General features: G+C 44.6%; 1 protein-coding gene across 1 annotated transcript in view; it reads left to right on the top strand.

The window, feature by feature from the left end:
• The window catches only part of LOC137416542 (fibrillin-2-like), a 96255-nt gene that overhangs the window by 5116 nt on the left and 65675 nt on the right, over positions 1-25464 (top strand). Inside the window, exons 6-18 of the mRNA XM_078781561.1 lie at positions 173-298; positions 586-708; positions 1884-2009; positions 7885-8010; positions 9943-10065; positions 10209-10331; positions 11459-11584; positions 12884-13006; positions 13988-14110; positions 14263-14424; positions 14836-14904; positions 16846-16971; positions 24763-24888. Coding sequence (XP_078637687.1) covers positions 173-298; positions 586-708; positions 1884-2009; positions 7885-8010; positions 9943-10065; positions 10209-10331; positions 11459-11584; positions 12884-13006; positions 13988-14110; positions 14263-14424; positions 14836-14904; positions 16846-16971; positions 24763-24888 — 1602 coding nt within the window. The remainder of the gene's footprint in view (positions 1-172; positions 299-585; positions 709-1883; positions 2010-7884; positions 8011-9942; positions 10066-10208; positions 10332-11458; positions 11585-12883; positions 13007-13987; positions 14111-14262; positions 14425-14835; positions 14905-16845; positions 16972-24762; positions 24889-25464) is intronic.

Genomic DNA, 25464 nt, shown 5'->3' with positions numbered 1-25464 from the left:
AAGGCCAACCCCCGCCTTGCGGGGAAAAATGGCCTCTAAAGGTGTTTTTTTAATATTTTTTTTATAGCTCTGCACCACCCAGGCTTATCAAGGAGAAATGCTGTTGGCCTAAGGGGGTAAAATTAGTGATATAATGTCACTTAACATGTTGTACGACGTGATTTGTGTGCAGATGTGGATGAGTGTGCACTCAGCGAGAGCCTCTGCAAGGATGGGCGCTGTGTCAACATGATCGGAAATTTCCAGTGTGCTTGCAATCAGGGATACCAAACAACGCCCGACCGCCAGGCCTGCATTGGTAAACCTCCTTGTACTTACTATACGACTCGTTTCATATTTATGTCTTTGCCTTTTGTTCATGTACGTTCTCGTTCAAGTAGACCCTCAAATCAAAATGTATATGATCCCCAATAGATCCTCCCTTATTTTACCTCACCCATACCTATTCTTCTCCTGTCCCCCAATTGTGATAGGCCTCCAACATGCTTGAGAAATGCATTACCAACTATAAACTCACAAACGATGAAAGGTTGAGGGAACTTGATGTTTGGGTGTTGTTGTTTTTTGTACCTTTTTCTTGAACAGACATTGATGAATGCACCATTATCAATGGGGGTTGCGACACACACTGCACCAACACGGAAGGTGGCTACGAGTGCAGTTGCACCCCTGGTTATGCGCTTCTTCCTGACGAACGTAGTTGTACGGGTGAGTGCACCTTCTCATTGACAACAGTAGAATCTACAAGACGAAAGGTTTCGTGCATGTTTAAAATGTTATTTTACATATGGCCTGAGTTATCACCAGGGCTTATGAGTTAGTTACCATTTATGTGTGTGCTGCCCTCGGATGGACATTCAACTTGGCGTCCCGTCTGCTGGCATTAGTTGATGGATGCTAAAGATCCCACGGTGTTCTTCACCAAGAGTAGGCGGGCTTTGGCCTTCAACCTGAACAAATTACTAATTCCTGCTCCAACCTAATTCGTGAAATGTCAGGCCAGGCCAGCCGATTTGTAACATACTTATGCCAAACACTTTCCCTGGCTCAACCCATGAGGTGGTGGGAATATGTCCTTTAAAGAAAGAAATAAAGCCAGGAATACATGTATATATTGAACTAAACCCCCTAACTTGGTGAAGCATCAAAGCACAGATGAGTCCCGTAATGAGCATTTCCGGCCATTTAAATATCAGTCTTTGAAGACTTGGGTAACTCCATTGAATCCATCCGGTATTGGGGGCGAAGTTGTAGTTGCACATGTGATTCAGCATCATATCGCCTTCGGGTTGGAAAAGCCTTTTTTGATATATATATATATATATATAGGAATTGTTCCTATAGAATATATATATATTGTATTCAGACCCCTTCAATTTTTTCACATTTTGTTATGTTGCAGCCTTATACTGAAATCGTTTAAATTCATTTTTTCCCTCATCAATCTACACTCAATACCCCATAATGACAAAGAGAAAACAGGATTTTAGAAAGTTTTGCATATTTCTTAAAAAGAAAAAACTGAAATATCACATTGACATAAGTATTCATACCCTTTGCTATGACACATGAAATTTAGTTCAGGTGCCTCCCATTTCTCTTGATCATCTTTGAGATGTTTGTACACCTTGATTGGAGTCCACCTGTGGTAAATTCAATTGATTGGACATGATTTGGAAAGGCACACAACTGTCTATTGGTGAAGGGGTCTGAATACTTTCTGAATGCACTGTATACCTATTGGAAACATTAAAGCAATCCAAAGCAACAATGTGGTGGGCTTCTGGAAAGAATTTCCATACGATAGTAAGGAAGTGTAAGGTAGCTCACAAAATGTTGGTTTGACACACGTATTTCTGTCATTGTAACCCAAACCCTATCAGACATCGATGAATGTGAAGAGAATCCGGAAGTCTGTGATGGGGGTCAGTGTGCCAACGTGGCCGGAGATTTCCGTTGTCTTTGCTATGACGGCTTCATGGCTGCCCTGGACTTGAAATCCTGCCTCGGTAATTATTGGGATCGCCATTAAATCGGGATAAGTATGTGCCAAGCTGAACTCCCTCTTCATATCCACATGCTTCATTCATTCCATAAGGAAAACTTATATTACTCTTCCATAAGGAAAACCTCACATTCCTCAACGTTTTATTTACTACTGCTCTCGTCTTATGCACAGTGGCCCACAAAATGTCGATGGTTTTCCTCTCTTTACAGGTTTGTAAGCAGTGACTATGCCACATGTTGCATTGTAGATCAAGGAAATCACATGATAAAACACTACTCTCGTTCGTTTTTGGACAGATGATATATTTCATTTCAGTGGAGTTATATGCATTTACAGAAGGTTCAGTTTTGGGGTTCAAAAAATCCACGCAACATTCACAAAGTGCCGTTGCATGGTGGAAATATGTTTTTGACACTTTGATGTGCTCTGTCAAACAAACTGTTACGTGGTCCTCCCGGTAACTACCTGGTCTTGGTGACCCCCGGACCGTGGGAGGACCCCGCCAGAAAGATCTCTGATTTATACGCTTTCGTAGCGCAATCAATATGAAAGACACAATAATTCAAGTCAATAAGAAACCCCACACCAAGGATCCGGATTACTCAATAATATATTCCCCAATCAATCCACAACCATCAACAATCAATCACCAATATTACTAAGATGGCCATCTCATATATTTACCCCCTTTCCCCACTCACGACCCCTCAATGGTCACTGTCCCTCACAATATCTCTGGGCCCCTCCAGACCAAGGTGAAGGTCGACTTCTCCGCACACGGGCGGTTGAACGAACCCCTGGCTGACGTGCTCCAAACGTGCACGTCGCGTACCGGGAACAGCTGCTGCAGCGCACACCTCCTTGCAAAGCAAAGCGGGCAAAGCAAAGCGCGCGAGGCCCAAGGTGCGACCCGTACGCGTCCTTGTAGACGTGGAGGCGAACTGTGCCGGACGCTTGGTTCCATGCACGAACCCACGGCAACTTGACGTGTAACCGGTAATTACCCCGCACAGGTAACTCCTCTTGCCAGATGGGCTTTCAAACGCAGCGTTCCCCACGCTGCTCAATATCGACACCGCTCGCGTCGGGGCTGGGCGAGGAAGAAGAAGATCGCCGCTTCTCCCGGACCTCGTGTCTTTTTCTTCTTCCGGTTCACTATCCCGTTTCCGGTCTCCTGTTATCCGGAGCCTCTCTAACCCTTTAACCACAACAACCTTTAATAGAATAAACATTAATAAGCAATGACATGAATAGTAACTCCTCTAAATCCGGGATCCGTAACACTCCCCCCTTTCAAGAAAGAAAGTTTGAACCCTGCGAAAACTTTCTGTGCCGGCCAACTTTGATAAACCAACCCGATACCCCAAATCATCAGTTCCCCCCGGGCACAATTATCGCATCTCAAAAATAAAGCAACAAACTTTCACCAAAACCCCCCAGAGATTCCAAGGTAATTCCCTCTAGACCAAGCGTCAACCACTTCTATTTGCTCTTGGATGGAGGACCAGCTGAGTACTCACTACATGGACGCCTTAAGGAATGTGGAGTTCACGGTTAGTCCGTGTAGGAACGTTCCCTACCGGGACGCCTTTTAAGAACGTGGCGTTCACGGTTAGCCCGTGTAGGAGCCCAGGCTCGGCGGCTCCGCCGTATATAGAGTGCTTCAACTTCTCCGGACCCCTAACAGTTACGGTGGGACCCCTTGTCCCAGCAGTCCCCTGACTGGCGGTCTCCTTCTCGGCCAGTCCTCTGCCAATCATTCTTTCGGGAGATGCCGTAACTCTGGGAGCCTCCATAGTAATATCGGCTGCTGCCAACACCAAAACTACCGCCAAGTGGTCCTCTTCTGTAGACCTCTCGACGCCTACGAAATGCCTTCCCTACTGTTATGGTCCGACCCTCCAAATCCTTACCATTCCAATTCTTCTCTGCCTCCCTGGCGTCTCTTGTGCTTGCAAACGTGACAAAGCCGAACCCTCTTGACTGTTGCGTTTCCCTGTCTTTTACCACCCGCACTTCCACCAGCGGCCCATATCTGGTGAAGACAGAGGTCAGAACTTCTTCCTCTGTGTTGAAGTTCAGTCCCCCTACGAATAACTTGGAACTTTTGTCGCCATCCCGAGCTGGGGTGGTGTTATTTCCCCTGCGGGGCTCTTTACCCACCCTCGGGTTACCATAAATTTGCCCCCCGGCCAAATCATTCCCGATAATCACAGATACCCCCTCTACAGGAAGCGTGGCTTGTAAACCGACGGTGACTGGTCCTGACACCAAATCGGATTCCAAATGGATGACATGAAGTGGAGCACGAACACAGCCACCGATCCCTTGTAACCGAACACTATCACCAGTTGCGGTACTCTTTGACAATGGCAAAATGCCTTCAAGCATTAAGGATTGATGGGCTCCTGTGTCCCTCAATACCCTAACAGGTCTTGGGTTAGTCAAGTCTCCCTCGAGGGAGACCAACCCCTCATAAATAAATGGTTGGTAACTCTTCTGTGGGCAATTTCTTACGCTTGCCATCGCATTCGGAGTTGTAATAGTCGGACTCCGCTCTGGGTTTTCCCTTTTCATGAGGTAACAACTGGACATCAAGTGTCCAGGTTTCTTGCAAAAAGCGCAAGTAGGTCCGGAGGAGAAACTCGTGGTCTGCCTCGGGCCCCCCGAAAAATAAGTTTGTCCTGGGCCCGTCGCCCTCTGATTTCGAACAGTTCGGGTATCAGCGTTGTCCCCATAATCATCTCGAGGCCGCCGCCATGTATTGTCGTTCTCCGCACCTGCTGTTCCACAACTCCCCTGCGGAAATCTAGGCGAGGAGTTAGGTTCGTGGACCCCTATCCGGTGTGTTAAGGCATAATCATCTGCCATGGTGGCTGCGTCCCACAACTTCGGTACTTTCTTTTCCTGCAGGTACACTTTGATGTCCTCGTGGACACACTGTTGAAATTCCTCCACCAGGATCAAGTCACGCAATGCTTCGAAGTCGTTCCCGACTCCTTTTGACTCGCACCACCGATCAAACATGTTTTCTTTCACTCTGGCAAACTCCACATGGGTCTCACTCTCCCTCTTCCTGGCATTCCTGAATTTTTGCCGGTAAGCTTCAGGAACCAACTCATAGGCTTTGAGGATGTGCTTCTTCAATACCTCATAATCTGCACATTGGTCCATTGGTAGCGCCGAATAAATTTCTTGAGCTTTACCCACCAGCACACTTTGCACTAGTATGGTCCAGGCCTCCTCCGGCCAGTTTAAATGTCGAGCCACTTTCTCAAAGTGTGGAAAAAATTTCGTGACTTCCTTTTCACTGAAGGGTGGAACCAGCCTCACATGTCTGCCCACCTCCCAGGTTTTCTGGCTAGGTGTCGACCCCGTCAGCAAGGGTGGTACCTCTCCCCGTTCTCTCATTAAATCCAGCTCCTTGAATTTAATCTCTTGCTGAAGCGCCAGATCACGTTCCTTCAACTCCCTTTCGGCTTTTCTCTCCTCTGCTTCGAGTTCCCTGGTAGCTCTCCTCTCCTCTGCTTTTCTCCCTTCTAACCTTTCCTGGAGTTCTCGTTCCACTCTCCTTTCCTCTGCTTGTTTCTCTTCTCTCCTCTCTTCTGCTTTCCTTTCTTCTTCTGCTCTTTCCTTTTCTGCTTTCCTTTCTTCTTCTGCTAACCTTTCCTGGAGTTCTCGTTCCACTCTCCTTTCCTCTGCTTGTTTCTCTTCTCTCCTCTCTTCTGCTTTCCTTTCCTCTTCTGCTCTTTCCTTTTCTGCTTTCCTTTCTTCTTCTGCTCTTTCCTTTTCTGCTTTCCTTTCCTCTGTTTTCATCCTTTCTAACCTTTCCTGGAGTTCTCGTTCCACTCTCCTTTCCTCTGCTTGTTTCTCTTCTCTCCTCTCTTCTGCTTTCCTTTCCTCTTCTGCTCTTTCCTTTTCTGCTTTCCTTTCTTCCTCTGCTCTTTCCTTTTCTGCTTTCCTTTCTTCTTCTTTTAACCTTTCCTGGAGTTCTCGTTCCACTCTCCTTTCCTCTGCTTGTTTCTCTTCTCTCCTCTCTTCTGCTTTCCTTTCCTCTTCTGCTCTTTCCTTTTCTGCTTTCCTTTCTTCTTCTTTGATCCGTTCCTGGCTCCGTAATTGCAACTCCAGTTTCCGGATCTCAACGTCTTCTGGTTCTTCGGGTAGCCACTGCCAGGCTAACTCGTCCCATGTTCCTAATCCCACCATAGATTGTATCACCGTGGTCTGCAACTCTGCCTTCCTCAAATTAGTTCGGACCTCCAAGTTAAAATGTTTGGCCAATTTCAAGAGGTCCGCTTTTAGTAACGCTCGGAACTGTGCCTCACTAGGTGTTACCGCAAAGTTCTGTGCAACAAACGCCATGGTGACTATCGTTAACACCTGTTAACCTTCACCCAAGACTTTACCACAATTTCTCAAAAATTTACCAATTAATAATTAATTAATAAATTTTAATTACTAAAAATTATTATTTTATTATGTTATACAATTTTAGATCCCGGAATTCAATTGGACGAGCCCCCAATTCTGTTACGTGGTCCTCCCGGTAACTACCTGGTCTTGGTGACCCCCGGACCGTGGGAGGACCCCGCCAGAAAGATCTCTGATTTATACGCTTTCGTAGCGCAATCAATATGAAAGACACAATAATTCAAGTCAATAAGAAACCCCACACCAAGGATCCGGATTACTCAATAATATATTCCCCAATCAATCCACAACCATCAACAATCAATCACCAATATTACTAAGATGGCCATCTCATATATTTCCCCCCTTTCCCCACTCACGACCCCTCAATGGTCACTGTCCCTCACAATGTCTCTGGGCCCCTCCAGACCAAGGTGAAGGTCGACTTCTCCGCACACGGGCGGTTGAACGAACCCCTGGCTGACGTGCTCCAAACGTGCACGTCGTGTACCGGGAACAGCTGCTGCAGCGCACACCTCCTTGCAAAGCAAAGCGGGCAAAGCAAAGCGCGCGAGGCCCAAGGTGCGACCCGTACGCGTCCTTGTAGACGTGGAGGCGAACTGTGCCGGACGCTTGGTTCCGTGCACGAACCCACGGCAACTTGACGTGTAACCGGTAATTACCCCGCACAGGTAACTCCTCTCGCCAGACGGGCTTTCAAACGCAGCGTTCCCCACGCTGCTCAATATCGACACCGCTCGCGTCGGGGCTGGGCGAGGAAGAAGAAGATCGCCGCTTCTCCCGGACCTCGTGTCTTTTTCTTCTTCCGGTTCACTATCCCATTTCCGGTCTCCTGTTATCCGGAGCCGCTCTAACCCTTTAACCACAACAACCTTTAATAGAATAAACATTAATAAGCAATGACATGAATAGTAACTCCTCTAAATCCGGGATCCGTAACACAAACCATGGCCTTTTTGGTCCACTGGTTCATTAAAAGGACAGTTAATTTGGCTCAGTATCTTCCCGTATTCATAAAGGCTTTTTAGTGCATTTGTTGAATTAGCGCTAAGACAATGGTTCATACAGGATGGTGCATGTCCACATAAACTCCATGAGAGCTGCACTGGACTATACTTCGCTGACATCATTGAAGACTGTGTTATTTGTTATATTATAAGGTTCCACACAGACACCGGTGTAGATTGGCATGGCCCACTCGTAGCCTCGATTTGGATCCATGATTATTTTTCACCGGGAACATGTGAAGGGACAAGTCATTATGCAAAGGGCACAAACTCTCGCGTAACTGAAGACAAACGTTTTAGAACTGACAAAGACCCTGTGTCACAGAATAGTGAATGACTTAATCCGTTGGTTGGTGTTAAGTACAGAAGCACAACACATTGAACACAAATATGTATCCAAATAATATTCATGTTTGATAAATATTCTTCCTCTGGCAGATGTGAATGAGTGTGACTTGAACCACAACATATGCCTACATGGGGACTGTGAGAACACACGTGGCTCCTTCATCTGCCACTGCCCACCAGGTTTCCATGTGCGGAAGGGCACGTCTGGATGTACCGGTGAGGACCACTTGCAACAACATGCACTCTGCTTTTGGGTTTTTATTTTCACTTACAATCCCCTCAGTGGATTCACAGAATGGAGCCATGTGCTGAATATGAAAAAACTCACAGTTGCCGACCTGATTTCGCCCTTAACTGTCGGTAACTGTGAAGTCGGTAACTGTGAGTTTTTGTATGCACTTATGACAGTATCTCAACTAAGATCTCAATTACGCACTGTCGGATGGCTCTTCCGGAGCTTGGCAGGCAAAGCCTACGTATGTGACGGTGACGTCACAGCGTGCGCTCATTAGGCTGGAGAACTTAAATTATAATCTGATTGTTACTCCCGGCCGCATTCAGACGACTCCATATAGTGAGTGGATACCAGAGATAATGTACCGTGTGGCAGGCGGTGCTAGTCGCTCCCATTAAGGTACAGCATAGCTGGATGGGATACCTTAATGGTGGTTCACCACTCATGGTATGAAGTCGCATAATGACTGGTATATAACCGAAAGGCTTTCAGAGTCATAAGTGTATGCAGATCTCACTGCGTTGCCCCGATGAAGCCCCAACAAGAGCGAAACCAGGTCGGTAACTATGAGTTTTTGTATGCACTTATGACAGTATCTGAACTAAGATCTAAATTACGCACTGTCGGATGGCTCCTCCGGAGCTTGGCAGGCAAAGCACACGTACATGACGGTGACATCACAGCGTGCGCTCATTAGGCTGGAGAACCTAAATTATAATCTGATATATATATATATATATATATATATATATATATATATATATATATATATATATATATATATATATATATTTATATATACTAGGGCATGCCCGTACTATATCTATATCTAAAATTATATCCCCCCCCTCTATTTACATGAAATGGTTTGGTCCAAAGCGAACGGCTTGCGAGTGGTGACAATCCCCCCCCTCTATTTACATGCAATGGTTTGGTCCAAAGCGAACGGCTTCCGGAGTTTGGTAAAGAAATCGCCATCGCGTGCACAAACGCGCAGGAAAGCGAATGAATCGCAAATTCGTTTTTATTAGTTGTAAAACATAGTTTAACGCCAACATAGTTTGCAAACGTGAAATAAATGAATACGCTCTCAAATGTGCCATCCGAGGCAGAGTGTGCCCGCCACGTTCGGCACACGCGATCGTTCGCTGCTCTCTGATTGGTTGAATCGTTTTTTGGACATAGCTCGGTAAGTAATTGTCCGATTAATATGAAACCTTGAAAAGGCACATCCTCGGGTCCCCAGCAATATACCTGGCAAGTTAAAAGTATATCGGACCCGTGGTTGTCGAGAAACAGCGGTCACAGACAAACAAACGTACAGACGTACAGACGTACAGACAGAGATTACTGGAATTATAGATAGATAAGATATATATATATATATATATATATATATATATATATATATATATATATATATATATATATATATATATATATATATATATATATATATATATATATATATATATATATATATATATATATATATATATATATATATATATATTTGTATGTGTGTATATATATGTCACACATATATATGTCACACATATATATACACACATACATATATATTGTGTCTGTGGACCTTTAAATATGGTGTATACTGCTTCCATAGTTGATGCTTAGCATTTTAAAAGTATAAAGCACAAACAAACAACAATAAGTTAGCTACTGTTGCACAGTCTTTATGGGCCTACTAGCCTCCTCCTGCGTTGAATGTCCTTGTAAGGGGACTCATGTTTAATTTGATTTTGTTTTGATTTGATTTTGATTTGACATTTTGAGTTTGATTTTGACTCTCATCATCATTTAATATGTTAAATTAATGATCTGCTCTTAAAAAACGATACCTTTCCTTTCCCATGCATTTACTTTTGTTTTTACTCTCTCATGTGTTGCGCTAGATGTGGACGAGTGTGAAATTGGAGCACATAATTGTGACATGCACTCCACCTGTGCTAACAGCCTCGGCAGTTTCCACTGCGCCTGCCGCCCGGGCTGGTTTGGAGATGGTATTGACTGCTCCGGTATGACCTTGCACGAGAAGCATTCCAAAATCTTTAGAGAAATCAAAACTATTGGAAGGAGATGTCAGATGCTGGGGAGTACAGTGGCATGTTGGTACGTCATGATTAAATGGTGATGTAGTGTTATCCTGTGTATGTTACAGATTTTGACGAGTGCAGCAATGAGACTCACGTGTGCAATGTTCATGCTGATTGCATGAACACCCCCGGTTCTTATCGCTGCCTTTGTCAAGATGGCTTCTCTGGGGATGGATACACCTGCACCGGTATGGTACTCATTCTGTCTATGCTTTATCTAGACCTGTAGTTCTGAGGACATATGTACATGCCAGATTTTACCCAAATGATGGACTTTCCCTTTTTTCCCACAAAGTAGCTGTTAATAAATTTAATTTTGAAAGTCTTTGTTTTAGTTATACCCCCCACCTCTTTCCCCAACCAACCTCACCACTGATGCCATCAAACATAGTTCCGTGGAGCTTATGCGATGGCACATCGTCAGACCGTAAACACTTGCAACTTCTTCTCTGAAACCGCTGATGGGATTGTGACCAAACTTGGCACAAATGGTATTTGGTATGTTGTGACTAATGTTTGTTCACGGCATTAAAATAATTGGGGTTTAGGGGTCAAAGTCAAAAGTCAAGCGAGGGTCAAAGTGGATCCAAGTTTAACCCCCCAAAATAACAAATTTGCTTTTTCTTCTGAAACTACACAAACTTGACGACATCCTTCATCATCTGTGATGTACCAAAGTTTGTTCACGACATTTTTTAAATTCGACGTCTAGGGGGTTAACTGGGGGTTGCCCCCCAAAAATAGGTATTTGCTCTCTCCGAAACTACACACGCAATCCCAATGAAACTTGACCACATCCTTCATCACCTGTGATGGACCCAAAGTTTGTTCACGGCATTTAAAAATTCGAGGTGTGGGTGGGAGGGGGGGCGTTGCCCCCCAAAATATGTATTTGTTCTATCCTACAAAACTACACACACAATTTCGATGAAACTTTACCACAACCTTTATCACTCGTGATGCATCGATGTTTGTTCACGGCATTAGAAAAATCGGGGTCTGAGGAGGTCTACGGGGGAGGAGGGGGTGGTGTGGTCCCCACCCCTCAAAAATAGGTAATTTTTGTTTGCTTGTTTAAAGTCTTATGATTACGTTGATATGATTCTACATGCTGCCCTGTCTTCTAGCATCCATAGAAATTGGTTTAAAATACCGTAATGCTGTTTAAAACACTTTGTCAGTTTGTAGTATACTGCTTTATTCTACCAGGTGAGCACCCAGGGGTATTGCCCCTATTTTTAAGAAGATGGACTAATGCTCCACCCAACAAAGCCTCATTTACTCCACTCCCTCCTTCCTCGCAATTTGTCTGCAGATCTAGATGAGTGTGCGGAAAACGTAGAGTTGTGTGAGAACGGGCAGTGCCTGAACGCGCCGGGTGGATACCGCTGCGAGTGTGAGATGGGATTTGCTCCCTCTGATGACAGTCGGTATTGCCAAGGTGAGCACTGATGGGATTTATTTTTTTACTCTACAGAGGTCGAGGTGCATAAAAGCCCTAAATGACAGGGTAGCTGGTCGACAAAACAACGGGATGACAAATCACACCTCTAGGAGTTGACCCTGAATATTGTCCTACACAAGATAATTGCTTACGGATGTTAGAACTAACATGCATTTTGTTTATACTTTTCGTTATCAAACCACCTAACTGAAATGTTACAAATAGGGGAGAGTAGATTGGACAGAAGACTCTGAGCTTAGCTCATTATAAATAAATACCTGTACTAAAATCAGTTGTGAATACAAATCAGACATTAAAAACCCAATGGCCTCTTCGTGTTTATATTTCCTCAAAAATTCTGAAGCATTTACTTGAGACACTAGACAATGGATTAAATCATATGCTTTCACAGCACGCTCACTTCCACCAAGCTTATATGAACATCTGGAATCTACAACTATCGAGGATGCCACTTTGCGCTGGTTGTATCCCCAGACGTAAATCGGGGGTAAAATCTTCCCTGCTGCCTGGATTTGCCAGGGCAGTGCGGTCATGGTAACTCTGGTCCCCATGGACCAGGTGACCCCCCATCTCACTCCCTCTTGTCTCTCTCTCTCTCTCTCTCTCTCTCTCTCTCTCTCTCTCTCTCTCTCTCTCTCTCTCTCTCTCTCTATCTCTCTCTCTATCTCTATCTCTATCTCTATCTCTATCTCTATCTCTCTCTCTATCTCTATCTCTATCTCTATCTCTATCTCTATCTCTATCTCTCTCTCTCGTGGTCCTGGCTTTATAATGGCTGGAGTATGCCATCTTATATGTGAGGAATCACATGTCGCTCCGAGGAGATCAATTGGCTATCTCCGTGCCACAGGCCTGTTCGAGCAGAACTGTCAGGGCTAAACAACAGCAACATCTGGCATGTACTAAAATTTTTAGGCCTCAATGTGTATGCCATCCCTTGGATGGATGTTAAACTGGGCATCCCACCTGCTACCATGAGTTGGTGGACATTAAAGACCCCAAGGAGTTCTTCATGAAGAGTAGGCGACCTATCACAGGCTCCCTGATCAAATTACCAATTCCTGCTCTAACCTACAGTGAGCACTGCATCAGCACCACTGCCACCTCCCTGCCAGAACTGAGGCAAACCCGCAGCGACATGCTGCATACAAAACGATAACGACAATGCTCGGCTTGACAGGCCGCATATGGAGTATAAACATTATAGATTATTGCCATTCATTTGTATAAGTATTTATTGAAACCTCATGTGGATTTGAAACCTTTATGCTCCAGACATCGATGAATGCACATTTCACAACATCTGTGTGTTCGGTACGTGTCAAAATCTTCCTGGAACATTCCGCTGCGTGTGTGATGATGGCTATGAACTGGACCAAAGTGGTGGAAACTGCACGGGTAGGCCTCCAATGATAACACTCATATTATCTTCTGTGTTTCTTCTTGTTCTTTTCAATTTCATTTTGCTCACTCTTTTGTTTGACTGTTATTGTTTCCATTTCTCCATTCATATGTGGCACCCCAACCCCTCTTTCTCCCCATACGTTCCTACCACTCTATTTTTTTAACTCGCATTTTACATTGTCGTTTTTTCTTCCCTTGCTTTTCTACCTCTTTATATCTCATTCCGTTGATGAGTGAATCCAACGTGACATCACCGATGAGTTACGTGAACTTTGGGTTATTGTAATTAAGTATTTTGCTCAATGTACATGCAATGTGGTATCACACAGGATAAGGTAAAGCCAAAAGCCCCCTCCCCCCTCCCTCCGACCTCCATCACTAAGTGTGGGTCATCACTAAGATTGTGAGATCCCTGCATTCCCTCCATCTACGGATTTTAAATTTACCTTAATTTATCTTTATGAGTTATAATTATAAAAGCCTGGTGTTGGCTTAGCGTTTCGGGTGTCGGCTTGGGATCCTTGGATCCTGAGTTCGAATCCCGGTCGATCGCTGAATTAACACCAGGGGGGTTGACTCAGCCTGTCATCCTTCCGAGGTCGGCAAATTGAGTACCAGCTTGCTGGGATGAATGATCCCGGTGTGTACCCCGGTTTAGAATAGGTACACCGTATCCCTGCTCATCGTAAGAGGCGACTAAGGGTTGGCGTCAGGAAGGCATCTGGCCATAAAAAAAAACTGCCTCAAAAAGGGAACCATGAGGTCATGGGACTCGCAAGGCTAACCCCCGCTTTGGCGGGGAAAAATGGCCTCAAAACGATCATTCATTCATTCATTCATTCATTCAGTTACAATTATAATGTTTGCTACGGGAGTTTAAATTGACTTTTTCGACGCTTGTTTGCTTCCTGGCTGACATTATCACTTATTGACCCTTCACTTCATTTCCTGTCATGACGACCTATAATGTTTCAGATATTGATGAATGCACTGACCCAGTAAATTGCATTAACGGTGTTTGTGGAAACACACCTGGCGGCTACAGCTGTGATTGTCCTACCGGATTCGACTTGAACCCCACCGGTGTCGGCTGTGTAGGTGAGAATTAACTTCTCACTTTTGTTGTCATATTCATTATTCCTCACCAAATCGTGCACTCCTAAACCTTCCTCAACAAAACAAGTGAAACAATAGTTGAACAGAATCGGTGTTAAAAATACAAATCTTTTCTTCTTGTCTTCACATTGCAGACACGCGTGTCGGAAGCTGTTACTTTGAGCCAGAGCCGCGAGGGGACGGGGGGTTCAGCTGCAGTGCTGAGATTGGGGTCGGGGTGAGCCGAGCCTCCTGCTGCTGCTCCCTCGGACGTGCTTGGGGCAACCCATGTGAGCTGTGTCCACCGCCCAGCACAGGTAAACCCAACAGGCAGGTAACACTGGGACATCTGTGCCTTAAGGGACCTCTGTTAAATTCGCTGAGGTGTCTTTAGGGGCCTTGTCAAATAGTTGCAGCAAAAAAGCCAAAGAGATCTAACAGTATATGGGCAGTTGGTTTGGCAGTCTATTTTGACCATGAAAACAAGAACTCCTCATTCTTTTTGGACCTTTTCTTTTTTACTTTGCATAAAGTGCATGGAGGAGCTTGTATAACATCATATGCAATATAAATACTTTTGAAGGCTTCAGGTGTACTTTTTCATGAATTACATGGACAACAGGAGACGATGTACAAATCAACACAACATACGGGATTTTAATGATAAAACACAATTTTCCTTTTCTTCTCCCATACTATCCTCCCACCCCACCCTCACCCACACGCAGATGAGTACAAAACGCTGTGCCCAGGAGGAGAGGGTTTCAGACCTAACCCCATTACCGTCATCCTCGAAGGTGCATGCACTGACCCAGACACCAACCATATAAGCATTTAAATTAAAAAGGTCGATGTTTTGCTTTTTGTGCATAAATATGGAGTGAAAACCTAAAAACAACTATAAAATGCTGTTTGGGGGGGTCTTGTATGTTTGAGGAGCAAAAAGACTATAAAACAGGCTCAGGGGTTCATCATCAGATCAAAGGTTCTCTCTTGGACAAAGGACGACATACCTGCTCAAGATGATTTACTTTCTTCAGGTCATACTCTTCAACTGGATCGAACTGGGAGTACCAATTCATGACAACATTATCTTGATTCTTTACGATATGATAAGCCTGGTGTTGGCTTATTGGTTAAGGTGGCTGGCTTGAGATATTAAGGTCCTGAATTAACACCAGGTGGGTTGACTCAGCCTGTCATCCTTCCGAGGTTGGCAAAATGAGTTCCAGCTGACTGGGCACTGAATCAGCGGCACAGCCACGCCCCCAGGAAATGATGCAGCCAAGCAGTCACAATCTGCATATGAACCACCACCACCACCACCACTAGATGATGGTTGTTTTGATCATAAGTGGTCCTCATTGGAGCTTGTGCCATTTTCAATGGTAAAAAAAATTTCATTGTAGTATTTCAGTGGATTACATTTCTTTCTTTTTTTTAGTTTGTTTGAGTCTTTGTACTTTGGTGGAAGGTTGACCCTCAAAAGAGGTAGTGCGCTTCCTTTTGAGCTGCCTAGCCTTAATTCGATTCTTGACCTGATTGTAAACTTTGGGACTTTACAGGCAGGGCGTTGCATGACCGAGTGTGTCATCCGCGAGATGGTTGTTAGGCTGGGTGCCCCTTATGGTATCATTACTTGTTGGATATTAAGGACCCCACGGTGTCTTTCACAAAGAGTAGGCAAGTCATAGCTGGCACCCTGAACAAATTCCAAATTACTGCCACGTTCAATCCAACGTCAGGCCAAGCCAACCGGTTTGTGAAAGACAGGCCAAACGCAAGGTGTGATTAATTGCCACCATAAAGGAAATGGCGCCTGGTGTTGGCTTAGCGGTTAGGGTGCCGGCTTGGGATCCCAGGATCCTGGGTTCGAATCCCGGTCGATCGCTGAATTAACACCAGGGGGGTTGACTCAGCCTGTCATCCTTCCGAGGTCGGCAAATTGAGTACCAGCTTGCTGGGATGAATGATCACGGTGTGTACCCCGGTTTAGAATAGGTACACCGTATCCTTGCGCATCGTAAGAGGCGACTAAGGGTTGGCGTCAGGAAGGGCATCCGGCCATAAAAACATTGCCTCAAACAGGGAACCATGATTGTCATGGGGCCCGCAAGGCTAACCCCCGCTCTAGCGGGGAAAATGGCCTTAAAACGATCATTCATTCATTCATTCATAAAGGAAATGGGCTCACAGAATGGCCTACACTCCCTAGATAGGCCTAGAGGTACACACACTTGCCTCTACGGTCTAAGCTATCTAGGCTGGGTTTGAATCTCTCACAAGCTACAAACTGTCATCCCGGTGTTTCACAAACAGGCAGGGTTATTCATCGATGTGTTTGCCGTCCCTCGGATGGATGTTAAACTGGGCGTCCCACCTGCCGGCATTGATTAGTGGATTTTAAAGATCCCACTGTGTCTTTCGCGATGAGTAGGCACGCTATCGCCGTCACCCTGGATAAATTCCAAATTCCTGCACTGACTTCCTGTATCGGAGTGGCAACCCATCCAGGATTGTATCCCTAGCCATAAAAACTGCTTCAGTAGAGCATGGGTCTTTATTTGTTCTGATCTGTTAAATAACTCGTCATTGATTAACTTTAACATTTTAGGTTCATTAACTACAATGATGAAGGAAGCAAGAGGTGGTGATAGGTGTGGAGACATCATTTTGTGTGTGTTTGTGTGATTAAGCCTACCCACACATCTGTTTTACTTTTTGTTCGTCTTGAACAGACATCAATGAATGCATGGAGCTTCCAGGGCTGTGCCAAGGAGGAAGTTGTCTTAACACTTTTGGGAGCTTCCAATGTGTCTGTCCCCCTGGATTCTTCCTCAACGAGGAGTCACGCATTTGTGAAGGTGAAACCTGATGTTTGATCTAACAGTATATGGGCAGTTGATTGTGCAAGGAAAGATCTAAGTAGAGCCAAGTGCATATTCACAGATCCCTACTACAACAACAAACAACAACAACATGCATTTTAAAGGCCATTTTCCCTGCTAGAGTGGGGGTTAGCCTTGCGGTCCCCATGACAATCTTCTCCATTTTGCCCTATTTTCTGCATCTCTCCTTGTTAACCCCCTTGCCCGCATTTCTTCTTCCACCATCTTTAGCCAAGTCTTTCTCGGTCTTCCCCGTCCTCTGCTTCCTTCTACATTCATTTCCATCACTCTTCTCCACCAGTCACTTTCATCCTTCCTCAACACATGACCAAACCATCTCAACCTGGTCCTCTTCACAGCATCAAGCACAGGCTCTATTCCCATCATCTTTCGCAATTCATCATTTGTCTTCCTCTCTCTCAACGATACTCCGCACATCCGTCGAACCATTCGCATTTCCACCCTTTCCAACCTTCGTTGCTGCTCTACGTTCATTACCCATGTCTCGCTCCCATAAATCATAACATTTCTCACACATGCAGCATACACCTTTCCCTTCAGCTTCAACGACACTCCCCTCATCATCAGCACGCCACTCAGTTCCAGAAACTTCTTCCATGCACATCTCACTCGAGCAACCATTGCCGAGTCTGATCCACCTTCTCCATTCAGCATGTCTCCGAGGTAGCAAAATGTTTTCACACCTTCCAGCTTCACGCCGTCTCCAAGATCCAACTCAACATCTCCTCCATCTGCAGCTCCCTCTGTGCACACCTTACACTTGAATGTAGCTGCCACACTGGTTAATGACTCTCTCAGACCACTACATTTTTGATGAACCCACTCAGCGCACATTGTACATTGAATGGAGTTCACTCCGACACCCTTCCTACACACAGCACAGGGCCACTTCCCAGTTCTTTCCACCTCACCACATGCTTTACCACTTGCCATCACCTTCGTCTTTCCGATATTCACCTTCAGACCTTTTGTCTCCGTACATTCCTTCCACGTGTTCATCTTTTCCTTCAGTCCATCCATACTTTCCGCAATCAACACCAGATCATCTGCATACAACAACTCCCACGGTAAACCCTCCTTTACGTTCTGAACCAGCACCTCCATCACAGCTACAAATAGTAGTGGACTTAGTACCGACCCCTGATGCACTCCCACCTTCACCTCAAACTCACCACTGTTCCCGTCCTTCGTCCTTACAGCTGTGCGCGCTCTTTTGTACATTGCCATCACTACTCTGATCAACCATTCCTCCACTCCTAACTTCCTCAATGCCCATGTCAATACTTTGCGTGGTACCCTATCGAATGCTTTCTCCAGATCAACAAACCCAAGAAGCAACTTCTTCCTCTTCTCCATGTACTTCTCCTGCAACTGCCTCACAATGAAAAGCGCGTCTATCGTTCCTCTTCCTGGCATGAATCCAAACTGCATTTCGTCGATCTTCACTTTCTTCCTTATCCTTCTCTCCAACACCCTTTCCAATACCTTCATTCCATGCTCCAATAACTTTATCGCTCGGTACGAGCCACACTCCAGAGGGTCACCTTTCCCCTTGTATAGAGGGACGAGGGTACTCAGTTCCCAATCCACTGGAATGCGGCCTTCTTTCACCACCAGATTACAGATCTCTGTCATTCTCTTCACACCCCAACTTCCTGCTGCCTTCAACATATCTCCCACAACTCCCGTCGGCCCTCCCGCTTTTCTACCCTTCATTGCTTTTATCGCTTCCTCAACTTCCTTCTCAGTTATCTTCTCTGCCGGTCCTAAAACTGGGTTACTCTCTATGTTGCCATCCCATTCATTCTCTGTATTCAACAGCATTTCCATATATCTTTTCCATCTTCCTTTAATTCCATCTGGGTCGACAACGATTTGTCCCACTTCATCCTTCAAGCAACTCACCCCCATCACATCACACCTCTCTTTCGCTATCTGCTTTGCAATCCTGAATACCGCTCTCTGACCCTCTTCCGAATCCAAGCGTTCTCCGAACATTTTCCTACATGCCTCCTGCGCCTTTGCTACCTCTTTCTTTGCAGCCTTCCTGGCTGCCTTAAAACTTTCATGCTCGGCTGTTTCTGCTCCCGTACCCTTCGCCTTCTGCCACTCCTTGAACAGATCCCTACTACACACTGCCCAAAAGTGTCGACTTTTATATGAGCGCATTCTAGCTCCACATTGTTTATATAATTTACACATTTTAAATAAGCTTTAAAAAAATGACTGCCTTACTGCTGATAGAACTTTAATCACATTTTTGAGTGAAACCAGAACATTACAATCCATTTAGTTCCACTGGGTGTGTGGGATCTCATCAATATACGACTATTGGGTCACATGATGGCTCATTAAAATGGCAATCTGACCAAGAAAGTAAGATTTTTTTTTTTAAATACAAATATCAAAATCGGAAATGGCACTAATGCTGAATGTTTACGTGGAAATCGAGTACTTTTCTACACGAATGTGAGTAGCTTCATGGTGGAGCAGATAAAGCCTTGTTGCATTGCCCTCACTGAATGGGACTGGTTCCTGCTCAGGAGGGGTGTAGTAAGGTATGGAAGCACCTAGAGCCAGATTTGCACTTGTGCCCCCACTCTGTTGTAGATCTGCTGTAGAAGCATGTCTAGGAGATTGGAAACGCGTACAGAGCTTCCCGATCAATACTAAAGTGAAAATCCTAACCTAATAGCCCTAAACAACGTGCTGTGTGCCATAAAAACCCTTTATCTAAGGCCTGGGACAATAGGACCCAGACTGTACACTAGGGTGGTCCAAAAAACATCGATCTCTCCGATTTTGATGCTCTACTGGATTATTGTTAGAAATGGTCTAAAACATTCACCCACCAAATATTTTCGCTCAATTCCATCTAGAAACTCATACACACTTCAATTGAAATATGGCGTTTTTCACCAAATTTGGCTAAATGAGAACAATCCAATAGCAACCTAGGTGGAAAAAGTACATGCACTATTGTACTAAGCCATTTTGTGGTTCATGACTTTTTGCATGCGCTTGCGCCTGTGAGTGTGAAATCATCATGGTCGAAACATGTTTGACAATGCTTGAAACATGTTTGAAACATGTTCATACATGTCTGACTCATGTTTCGACCATGAGGACTTCACAGGGGTATGTACCATCAATGACATTATTTAGGGAAAAAATATTTCTAAAGTCTTTGTCAGCCTCTCAACATGGACGATTTTCATTAAAATTGACCAAAATGACAAATTTATATGTTGAGTGTGTATGAGTTTATAGATGACTCAGATGCAAAATATTTTTTGGGTGAATGATTTAGACCATTTCTAACAATAATCCAATAGAGCATCAAAATCCAGATAAAAAAGTGATTTTTTTTGCATTTTTGGACCACCCTACTGTACACTGGTCATGATGTTTCTTTGTTGTTGTTTTTTTAAGTTTTTTTTTTTTCGATGGATGAAGGTTATGCTTCAGCCCTGTCTGTTTGTTTGTCTGTTTGTCAAGCTGTCTGTCTGTTAGTGAGCAGGATATCTCAAAATATTATGGACGCATTCAGACAAAACATGGTGGACAGGTTGGGTGTGTGACAGTAACGAATTGATTCGATTTTGGTGAAGATTCAAATCTGCATACAAGATTTTAAAAAATTCAGTGATTCTTCACCATTGAGAAGAAGGGACCAAAAATATGTAGCATGATATATCAAAAAGTTATGAATGGGTTATGACAAACTTGGTGGATGAGTTGGTTAGGTAACAAGAACAAGATCTTGCTTTCAGAATTGAGCTTAAAAGTTTGTGAGAGTGTGAGCTGTTTATTTTTTTTTTTTTTTTTTTTTTTTTTATATACAAGATCGAGGCTCGTGTAAGAGCTCGCACATCAAACACATATTACCACATAAAACACAAAAAACATGAATGGACACATAAAACAACTAGATGGTATTCATAGAATACTTACCCTGCGCAGTCAACTTCTTGTGAGCCAACTCTTCTGTTTTTCAACATTTTTTTTCTTTGATCCAATATGGCTGCCAGACCACGTGAGTGATGACTGATGACATCATCAATTTATATTCTCTAATATAATTGTTGCATAGATCACGCGCAATACATTTCAAACTGATCAGACTAAGCGTTGTCCCTGTCGAATTATGACGTCATAATTATGGCACCAATGACGTCATCGTTAACAACGTCTATTCCCCATATAGAGTTCTTTACAATGAGCCATGCTTCAATTTTTTCCATGCAGCGGTTTTGAAGATATAGAGGTGCAACATTTTTCGGTTTTTCCAAGATGGCGCCTGTACCACATGGCTTATGACGTCATGATTATCATTAAATATTCTACAGGAGGTGGTGCTCCTATTGTGAAAATTTAGTGCCCATCAGACAAACAGTTGCTGAGAAAAAAAATTCACAATGATTGAATGTGTTGTACTTGTCGAATTATGACGTCATAACGAAGGCACAGATGACATCATCATCAACCTATCTTATTCCCCAAGGGGAATACTTGACAATGAGCCATGTTTAAATTTTTTCCATGGAGCGGTTTCGGAGATATAGAGGTGCAACTTTTTTCGATTTTTTCCAAGATGGCGTCTGTACCACATGACCCATGACGTTCTAATTATCATTAAAAAATTCTACAGGAGGAGCCGCACATATTCTGAAAATTTAGTGTCCATCAGACTAACAGATGCAGAGGAATTTTTGTTTTATTCATACTGATCAGATCAAGCGTTCTACTTGTTAAATTATGACATCTGTTACGTGCTCCTCCCCAAACCCCGGTCACGGTGTACCTCCGAGCCCCGAGAGGAGTCACGGCAGAAAGATGTGTTATTCTGTATGTCAAAGATCAATGGTGAAACCACACCAATTGTTACCAACAAACAAGTATTGTATTTAGGTCACACAAGAATAACAGTACAATAACAATATTAATCAATTGTACAACCAATATATCATTCCTATGATGGTATCATCAGTTTCGTACAATATAACTCACTGTGCTCCAAGTGAGCGAAAATAACATTCCCCAATGTCTCTATCCTGGCATCAAGCCAAAGTCGATCCACACTCCAGTGATCGTCAGAACGATGTCGTATCGAGACAAGAATCCCGTTCGGTTGACAGTCACACTGCCAAAGATAGGCAAAAGTGTCCTCAAGAGGCGGCTGGGAAATCACACCTTCGGGTATGGACGTTCAACGGCTCCCAATTGGTGAACCGCAAATTCACACTCAAAATCCACATTACACACACACACCAGGTTAACGTCTGGATGCGGTGAAATGGTTGAAGCGAGGTGAAAAACCTGGAGCGATGCGAAAATCCAGCGCGAGGCAAAATGGCCAACGGTCCGTTCTCGAGACGTAACGGCACTCTAATGATTCTCTTCGGAATCAACCGCAAAACCTGTCACGCAGGTTTATCTGTCACAGCGATAACAACTCTGTCGCAGGAATCCCTTTCCCAGGAAACCCCAAAGTTTGCTAGTGACCCCCGTTCGCCAGCGTTTGCTCCAGACCTCCAAGTATCTCGGCTCCTTCTCCGACCTTACTCGCTCCGTCCGCCTCTTCTTTCTCTTTTTCTTCCTCCTCTTCTTCGTCCGGTTCCCGATCCGGTTTCCGGTTTCTTTTTAAAACACTAACTTTTTTTACCTTTTGAAAACAGTAATCTCTATTTCACTTAAACTATAACAATAATAGTACATGCAACCAAAAATGTTTACAGTGGATGAGAACCACAACAACGGAAGTGACGAATCCGTAACACATCATAATTATGGCACCGGTGACATCACCATCAACATATCTTATTCCCCATGGTGAGTACTTGACAATGAGCCATGTTTCAATTTTTTCCATTGAGCAGTTTGGGCGATATAGAGGTGTAACGTTTTTCCAAGATGGCGTCCGTATCACGTGACCTATGACGGCATAATTATGAATAGAAAATTCTACAGGCGGAGGCGCTATCATGGTAAAATTTTGTGTCAATCAGACCAACGGTTGCCGAGAAAATGAATTTTTTAAATGCAGACACGGCACACATACAGCACACGTACGCAACTGAATGCTTAACCCCGAATTTCGCTTCGCGAGTGCAGGGTAATAAAGGGAGGAGGAGACAAGATGGGTAGAGAGAGGGAAGCACACAAGCACAACAGTGGAGAACAGGGACATCGGGAGATATTTTCGAAGCGAAAGGGCTGGGGGGGGGGGCAGGGGGGGAGGGAAGGGGTACACGGTACAAAACAATTTGACACTACAAGGAATTTCAGGAATGAAGTCGGAGATTGAAAGATGTGGATTTGGGGTGTATTAACGGGTAGAGAAGACCAAGGTTTTGGATGGGGGAAGTTAAGAGATGGTGGTGAACAGCTGTTTTAAAGACCTGGAGGGAGGAGAGGGATTGAAGAGAGTGTGGGAGTTTGTTCCAGAGGTGTGAAAAAAGAGGAATAAAAGAGTGAAGGTGAGCAGAGAATCTTGATTTTGTCATTTTCACCAGAAGAGGGTTGCTGGCAGTTCTTGTGCGTCCTGCAGTAATATTTGGGGGACACAGCACAGACAGAGCTGGGGGAGCTAGGCCAGAGAGGAGTCGGTAGACGACAGAAATACCCCCTACCTGCCTACAAGACTACAAGAGAGAGTGAAAGGCCCTCAGAATCAGCTTCATTGCGGGAGATACCAATGATCCTGAAAGCTTTGGTTTCTACAGCATGAAGCCGAGCTAGGTGTGAGGCAGGACCACCAGCCCAGAGGGGAGAGCAGTATTCCATAGAGCTGCGGATGAAAGCCTTGTATGTGGTGAGGAGCTCAGATGTGCCAAGAAAGGACTTCGCACGATGGAGGATGCCCAGTCGGCGACTATCTTTGGAGGCCAGCTTGGAAATGTAGTTTTCCCAGGAAAGATCATGGCAGATAGTGAGACCCAAAAGCTTGGGTGACAGAACTTCTTCAAGAGGATTGTTGAGAAAGTAGATGGGAGGGTTTTCCAGATGGTCTTTTCTTAGAGACATAGTGAGAGTGTGAGATTTGTCAGGATTGAAAGACATGTTCCACTTGTTTGACCAGTTTGTGATTTTATCCAGGTCTACACAGAGTGAAGTGGCTGCAGACTGCCAATTATGTGGGATGAGATATGGAGCGGCAGAGAGTGGAGTCATCAGCAAAGAGATAGAGAGGATTTTCCAGAGAGTCGGAAAGATTATAATTGATGAATACCAAAAAAAAGCACAGGGCCCAGAACACTGCCTTGAACCGGCCTGAACTGGTTGAACCAGCCTGAACTCCAGCCTGAACAGGAAGGGGAGATGAGAGAATTCAATTCAGGGCCACACATTGACTGCGACCGGAAAGGAAATCCGCAAGCCATGCGTGGAGATTTCCCTGGATACCATAGGAGGAGAGTTTGGTGAGCAGAGCGGGGTGCCAGACCATATCAAAGGCACGAGATATGTCAAGGGAGACGGCTTTGATGTCCTGTTTGGCGGTGAGGGCCTCCATCCATTGTTGAGACAGCAGAAGCAGCAAGTCCAGAGTAGAATGACCTGGTTTGAATCCAAATTGATGATCAGAGATCAAGCCATTGGAGAAGAGGAAGGATTTTATATCAGAAGCGATGATGGATTCTATGACCTTGCTGATGATTGGGAGCAGGCTGATTGGTCTGTAGTTGCAAGGATCTGTTTTTGCACCTTTTTTATGTAAACACATGTTGTGTCTCTATTTCCCCACAGATGTCGATGAATGCACTACCAGCCCTGGGGTCTGTGGCCCTGGCACCTGCTATAACACCTTGGGAAACTACACCTGTGTCTGTCCTTCAGACTACATGCAAGTCAACGGCGGCAACAACTGCATGGGTGAGGTTCAGGTTAATGGACAAGGGAGTGCAGCGTTTCAGTGAGATATGGTGAGAGTGATAATTCATGTAATGGTATTGTCCCAGTCTCAAAAACAATTAAAGGTATGGAAGCATATCCAGGTGAAAATATACTCCCTAGATTTCTGCCGAAACTACCTAAATCCATGATCACTGCTCACCTCCGCTCATTGTTTGTCTTTTTCCCGCCTGTGGAACCAACTTCCACATTCTCATCAATCTCATGGTTTCCTCCAGGTATTCAAGACTGCTCTTCACCACCATTTCAGGTCCCCCCCAATCCAAAACCATGACCTTTTCTACCCTCGTTAACCTCACCCAATCACTCCTCCTTCCAAATTTCCAGTTTTCCTTCTGTATCCATCTTGTCCACCCAGTGCATCTTCTCCTGCCACCCCCCATTCATCCCCACACCCATTGCATGTCCACCTCCCCATCTTGGCCTTTGGCTCTGCTGTTTGTGTTCCCCTCTCTCTCTCTCTCTGCAGTTCATTTTGTTAAATTTTCTCTGCGGTCACCTGATCCATTCAGTGTACAAGTACTATTCCCCAAGCCT

The sequence above is a fragment of the Myxine glutinosa genome, chromosome 7 (genome assembly GCF_964187855.1).
Source record: "Myxine glutinosa chromosome 7, kmMyxGlut1.1, whole genome shotgun sequence".
In the NCBI taxonomy this organism is placed as follows: domain Eukaryota; kingdom Metazoa; phylum Chordata; class Myxini; order Myxiniformes; family Myxinidae; genus Myxine; species Myxine glutinosa.
Note: the sequence above shows the minus strand (reverse complement) of the source record. Positions and strands in the feature narration are given on the sequence as shown.